The 6814-nt window shown below is 58.6% G+C and overlaps 1 protein-coding gene across 2 annotated transcripts; it reads left to right on the forward strand.

Annotated features, from left to right (window-relative positions):
- The first annotated feature begins 701 nt into the window (after positions 1-701).
- Positions 702-6339, forward strand: CA11 (carbonic anhydrase 11 (inactive)). Of its 2 annotated transcripts, none has more exons than XM_087421428.1 (9): positions 702-1233; positions 1322-1396; positions 2349-2461; positions 3978-4163; positions 4390-4485; positions 4650-4722; positions 4816-4970; positions 5225-5390; positions 6179-6339. In XM_087421428.1, the coding sequence occupies exons 1-9, from the start codon at positions 1167-1169 to the stop codon at positions 6202-6204; spliced, it is 957 nt and encodes a 318-aa protein (XP_087277554.1). In that variant the 5' UTR covers positions 702-1166; the 3' UTR covers positions 6205-6339. The 2 variants fall into 2 exon arrangements, with proteins under 2 accessions (XP_087277554.1, XP_004440289.1); XM_004440232.3 differs by having other exon boundaries at positions 2319-2461; positions 6179-6337.
- The last annotated feature ends 475 nt before the right edge of the window (positions 6340-6814 follow it).

A 6814-nucleotide genomic window follows, 5' to 3' on the forward strand; every position in this document is an offset into this window, starting at 1 on the left:
TCCGATCTCCAGCCTGCTGTCTCTCTCCGCCATCTCTCTCTGTATCTATCTCAGGCTCCCCTCCCTTCCCGAGCCTCCGCAGTTCTCCGCCCTCACCTCCGGCTCTCTGCCTCGGCCTTCCCGGCTCCTCCTCCCGCCTCTCTCTCTCCCTCTCCAGGTCTCTGCCTCCCCCTCCTGGTCAGCGGCCCTCACCGCACCCCACTCTCCCAAGGGATCCCCGAGCCGCGTTAAGGCAGCCCCTGGCGGAGACCCGAGTGGAGCACTGGGCGGGGGCTGCACGCGCTGGTGCAGGCTCCACCCGGGGTCCACGCGAGTTGGGGGACCCCGGATCCTCCGGGGCCAGCGGCCCTGAGCACGAAGGCTTCCGACGACTCTCCCAGCTCCACCTTAAGCGGCCCTCCTTCCCCCTTCTGCGGAGGATGGGAACTGCCAGCTCCGGGCCCCAGGTGTCCGGGCCACCCCGGCCCCCACAGCCCCAGCACGGCCGGGAGCGGGGACCAGCGCCCAACGACCCCTCCATCCTGCCCCTTGGGCACCCCCCGACACACACACACAAACACCAGCCCGAGGAGCGTCCGCTGCTGTGAGAGCACCTGACCCCCCCCAACAACAACGACAAAAAAAAAAAAAAAAATGAACACCGAAAGAGAGAAGAGAGGGAGGGGAGGAGGGAGGAAGGGAGGAGAAAGAAACAGAGAGAAGAGGGGGGAGAGGAGGAGGTGGAGAGAGAGAGAGAGAAGCGGGAGACAGGCAGAGAGGGAGAGAGGGAGGAGGAGAAGGAGGAGAGAGGAGCAGGATGGAGACATGGAGTTAGGGGCTTGGGGGAGCTTGATGAAAAAGAGCCAAGAGGGGGTGTGGATTAGAAACCACGAGGTAACCCGAGGGAGAGGAGGAGGAAGATCGGAGGTAGAGGGAGACTGGGGAGTCCGGGGGAAAAGCAGAAGAAGGAGACGCACAGAGAGAGGGGAGAGGAGAGAGGAGTGGGTTTGGTGGGGTGGGTGGCTCAGTCCCTGGCTCCCTCCGTATTTGGGGAACCGGGACTCCTTGTGGGGAGGAGAGGAAGGCTGGGAGTCCTGGAGGGACAGGGTCCCACAAAAAGGAGAGGGAGGAGCTGAGAGAGAGGGGGCCAGGGCATTGGGAAGGGGTCGCTCAGAGATCTCCTGGGGATGGGGGGCGCCGCTCATCTGAGCGCCCCTCGAGCGCTGGTACTCTGGGCGGCACTGGGGACGGCAGGTAAGGCCTGGGGGTCCGGGCAGGAGCCCCTGAGGGAGGGGTGGGGGTGGGGTGCCAAGGAGAGGGATTCAGGCTGCTCTCTCCCCAGCTCACATCGGACCTGCACCTGACCCCGAGGACTGGTGGAGCTACAAGGATAATCTCCAGGGAAACTTCGTGCCAGGTGCAGCCAGGGCGGGGACCCAGGAGTCTCGGCTGCAGGGCGCCTCCTTTTTCAGACCCAGAAGCCTTCTCTTCCCCCCAGGACCCAGGAGCCCCTGCCCCGTCTCCCTCCCTCCCTCCCTCGGGAGTCCGCCCAGCCTCTGAACCCCAGAGGCTCACCATTGGACATTACACATGCTCATTTCAAGTAGTGAGTGGGAGTGAGTGGAAGGAAAGAGAGTGTGGGGGTGGAACAGGGTGTGTGTGTCTGCAGAGAAAGAGGCAGGTAGGTCCCCGCACCTGCTGAGAGCCAGAGGTTTGGTGGCCTATCCCTCACCTTGTCCTGCCCTTTCTTGCAACTCCTCTCCCCAAAACATTCGTTAGCCAGCTGTGGGACCAGGGAGGCTGAAAGAACTACAACTCCCATGGGCTCTGGGGCAGGCAAGCAGTGGATGGGCAGGCTGGCAGCCCTGGGGCCTGCTGGGAGTTGTAGTTCCTTCCCCAATGACAATTTGAGATAGGCTTGGAGGTTAGAGGGTCTTAGGAAACTCCTCTAAGACCCTTCTAAGACCCAGCATTCTGGATCCCAGCCCCCTCCTCCCTCAGACCCAGGAGTCTAGGTCCCCAGCCCCTCCTCCCTCAGACCCAGGAGTCCAGCCCCCAGCCCCTCCTTCCTCAGACCCAAGAGTCCTGGGCCCCAGTCCCCTCCTCCCCCAACCCCTCCTCCCTCAGACCCAGGAGTCTAGGTCCCCAGCCCCTCCTCCCTCAGACCCAGGAGTCTAGGTCCCCAGCCCCTCGTCCCTCAGACCCAGGAGTCTAGGTCCCCAGCCCTGCCTCTCTTAGGATCCAGGAGTCCAGATCACAGCCTTCTCAGCAGGTCCCAGCACTGGGGTCTGATCTCTACTTCTGACTCCCTTTCCTCCCTGCCCTGCCCCTGCCCCCAGGGCCTCCCTTCTGGGGCCTGGTGAATGCAGCCTGGAGTCTGTGTGCCGTGGGGAAGCGGCAGAGCCCCGTGGACGTGGAGCTGAAGAGGGTCCTTTATGACCCCTTTCTTCCCCCGCTGAGGCTTAGCACTGGGGGAGAGAAGGTAAGGGGCCTGGCGGGAAGGGTTACCGAATCCACTGGGGGTGTGCATGAATGGGGGTTGGGAGTGGGGCACTGAGGTGGGAGGCCAGCCTTGGGGAAGGAGGGGTACACACTGGGTGGAGAGGAGGCCCCTTACACTTTAAAATGGATCACTTCCTCTTTCCTCCCCAAACACGGCTCCCTAGTCTTCCCATCTCTGTAGAAGCAATGGTAAAACAGACGATTTCCAGGGCCAGGCACTGTTTTAAAACCTCGATAAAGCCTCTCATCCTCACAACCTTGTCAAATAGGTGCCGTTATTATCCTTATTATATGGAGCCAGAAGCTGAGGCACAGAGAGGTTAAGTTACTCGCCTGAGGTCACACAGCTAGACAGTGCCAGCGCTGGGATTCAGACCCAGGCAGTGTGGTCCCAGCACCCATGCTCTTGCCCACTTTGCAATGCCATTTCTTATAAGAGCCGGCACCACCATTCACTCAGCAGCTCCAGCCAAAAGCCACAGAGCTATTCCCCATCCTCTTCTCTCCCTCCTTCCCATTTCTAATCCCTGTCCTTTCTAGTCTCCCTGCTAAATATCATTCACATCTTTTCACTTCTTGTCCCCTCCACTGCCCCTACCATAATATTGCATCTGGACTGGAGCCATAGCTTCCTTGCTGGCCTGCCTCTCTGCCTCCTGCAGTCCACTGCACATCTAGAGAGATGTTTAAAAATACAAACCAGATCATATAACTCTGCTGCTCAAAATCCTTCTATTAGGATAAGTAATAACAGCAAACACTTCTACAGCACCTATCATGTGCCTGGCACTGCACCAAGTGTATTATATATATTCAATTATTTAAATAAAAATACAAAATGCCCCATCATTGCTCACAAGGCACTGCACCATCTGGCTCTCATCTCCACTCTCTCCTTTGCTCACTGGGCTCTGGTCCCACTGGCCTCTTCACTGTCACTATAACAGGCTACCTCAGGGCCTTTGCACTTGCTGTTGCCTCTTCCTGGAATGCCCTTCTCCCTGCTCTTTGCAACTAACCTAGACTTATCCTTCAGGTCTCCATTCAAATTTCACTTCCTCATGGAAGCCTCTCCTGACCCCACACCCCCACCCTATTCTAGGCTGGGTTTCCCATTACACCTTCTCAGAGCTTCCAGTTCTTCCCAGCACGAGCACAGGATGTAATGAGTTAAGCGGTTACTTATGTGACTCAGTATTTATTGTCTGTCTCGCCTCCATTAGAACGTAAGGTCCATGAGGCCCAGGATTTTTGGCTACTTGTTCATTGCTCTCTTCCTGGCATCCATGGCACATAATAGCAGCTCAATAAATATTTGTTAATTAAATAAATTCACTGATATTGAGCCCCTACCATGGACCAGCACAGAATCTGGCAAGTTGCTGGTGTTCAAACTTGCTGAATGATTAAATCATTGTTGGAAGCGGGAAATGTAGGGGTGAAAAACAGGAAGGAGAAGATCTGTGTCTCTGTGATGGCTTCCACCTCTCCCACAGCTCCGCGGAACGCTATACAACACTGGCCGCCACGTCTCCTTCCTGCCTGCACCCCGGCCCGTGGTCAATGTGTCTGGGGGGCCCCTCCTTTATAGCCACCGACTCAGCGAACTGCGGCTGCTATTTGGAGCACGTGATGGAGCCGGCTCTGAACACCAGATCAACCACCAGGGCTTCGCTGCTGAGGTGGTGCCCACTGACCTCTGACCCTCGACCCTCATCCCGAGTTGACCCTAGTTCCTCCTGCCTCACCCTCCTCTTAAGGCCTGACCCCCATCCTCCTCCACAGAACTGGCCTCCCCACTCTGAGCACTAGCTCTTAACCTGATGTGAGACTCCAGAGGCTCCGAGTGGGCCCCATTCTCTCCTCCCCTTCTGCTGGGGGACCACACTCTCTGTGACCCCCTCTCAGGTGCAGCTCATCCACTTCAACCAAGAACTCTATGGGAACCTCAGCGCCGCCTCCCGGGGCCCCAATGGCCTGGCCATTCTCAGCCTCTTTGTCAATGTGAGCCCAGGCAAGATTCTGAGGGACAGGAGTGCTGGGCGCCTGGAATCTGGGGTCTGAGGAAGAGGGAGGCTGGAGCCCAGATTCCTGAGTCCTGGTGGGGGAAGGGATTGGGGGCTTGGACTTCTGGGCTCCTGCCTTCTCACCTCGTTCCCCTGCCTCAGGTGGCTGGCAGCTCAAATCCATTCCTCAGCCGCCTTCTTAACCGGGATACCATCACCCGCATCTCCTACAAGAGTAAGTCCCTGGTGCGTTGCGGGGGGAGGGGTATGCACATGAGGGGAGTTCAAGAGGGGCCCCCGTCTTCGCTCTGGCCTGATATTCCTGCAGATGATGCCTACTTTCTTCAAGACCTGAGCCTGGAGCTTCTGTTCCCCGAATCCTTCGGCTTCATCACCTATCAGGGCTCTCTTAGCACCCCGCCCTGCTCGGAGACTGTCACCTGGATCCTCATTGACCGGGCTCTCAATATCACCTCCCTGCAGGTGACCCTCTGTCTGCGCCCCCCACCCCCGGCCTGGGTAACCCATTCCCTGCCTTGGGTATCCCCTTACTTCACCTACCCTCCTTCCCGCCACTGACTGGGAACGCTGGGGAGTAAGAGGATCAGACAACCCTTGAGGGTGGGATGGGGCTGAGCAAGGCCCCGCCCACCCGCTCCCAGGGGCGGGGCTTCCCTGTGACATCACCAGGACCATTCATTATTTACTCCCAGTTTCTCACCCCCTTTCCACGGCAGATGCATTCCCTGAGACTCCTGAGCCAGAATCCTCCCTCTCAGATCTTCCAGAGCCTCAGCGGTAACGGCCGGCCCCTGCAGCCCTTGGCCCACAGGGCCTTGAGGGGCAACAGGGACCCCCGGCACCCGGAGAGGCGCTGCCGAGGCCCCAACTACCGCCTGCATGGTATGGTCCAGTCTGCACCCCCTCCACGTCTTGGTCTAACCCGCCTGTGTGTCTCCCCATGGTGTTTCAATATGATACAGTCCTGCCCCGCTCTGCTGCTGCTGTGTGGTCCAGCCTCCCGAGTTCTCACTTGCTCTGTCTCCCTTCTCCCTATGTGTCAGTATGGTACAGTCCGCCTCCCAGCCATAGACCACTGCTGCTCCATGATTTGTCTTTCCTCTCCACTGCTTGCAACTTGCAACTTGGTATATAAGCTGAAGCCCCTGGCTTCCTTGTGGTGCGATTAACTACTGGTCCGTGGTTCCTATTACTATGGCTTTCCAGAATGGTACAGCCCGCATCCTTTTCCCTGTTTCCATGTGGTACAACCCTATCCTGTTCCTTAATCTGCTGTTCCCCTTACTGAGAATCAACATGGTACAACCTCCTTCCCTTCCTACTGCCGTTAAGCCCACTGATCTAACGGCCACCTCTGTGGCTTCTCAACATGGTACAGCCCATACCTACCCCCCACCCCCACTCCCGCCCATGAATACTTTCACATAGTTCAACCTAAAGCCAAAACTGGACGTCCGTATTCCACCCTCCTGCTGCCTCCCTATAGTTCGGCCCAGTGCTCGTCCAGAATCTGACCATTTCCCCCAGCTTCTCAACTTGGTACATCCCGGCTCTCCCTTCGCAGCCTCACTGTGGTACAGCCCTGCGCAGCCCAGCCCCCGCCCCCTGCACACCCCCAGCGCGGTCAATGCCCAAGCTAACGCCCCCCACCGGTGTCGTCTGTCTTACAGTGGATGGTGCCCCCCATGGTCGCTGAGACTCCCCATCGAGGATTGCGCCTGCCCTCCCCAAGCCTCCCCACCAGGGGAGGGGAGTCACCCCCAAAACAAAGCTATTAAAGGGACAGAATACTTCCTGTTTCTCAGTGGTCTGATTTTAGGCGCGGCGGGGAAACTTTTGGGTAGTAAAGAATAAGCAGCCTTCTAGAAACCGATCTCCCCCTTCTTAAACCCCACGACTCGGCTTTTTGGCCTCTTGTTCCCCAAAACAGGCATTTGGATATGCGGAGCCGCTTCCCTTACCCCCGCCCTTACCCACCTGCCTGGTCAGGCAGCACGCGCAGAGCCATGTGCTTCCCCCTCCCGCCTGCCTCATTGGCCCGAACTGGGTCACGGTTCCGCCCCCAGCGCCGTCTCCCATTGGGCAAATGTAGGTCAGGGTCCCGCCTCCCTCCAGAAGGAAGGCAACTTCACGCACTGAGCCCCTCATGCGCCCTCCCGGGCCTTGATGGATCCAGGGGTCCCATTGGCTGTGCGTCTCGAGGGGTCGAGACGCGATTGGCCCGCGCTTTCAGCCGGAGGGAGGCACGCGGCTGGGGTGCATGGCCCAGGAAGCGGGAGGGGCTGGGCGGGCGCGGGCGCGGGCGG

The sequence above is a fragment of the Ceratotherium simum genome, chromosome 33 (genome assembly GCF_057802395.1).
Source record: "Ceratotherium simum simum isolate JZ-2026a chromosome 33, ASM5780239v1, whole genome shotgun sequence".
Taxonomy (NCBI): Eukaryota; Metazoa; Chordata; class Mammalia; order Perissodactyla; family Rhinocerotidae; genus Ceratotherium; species Ceratotherium simum.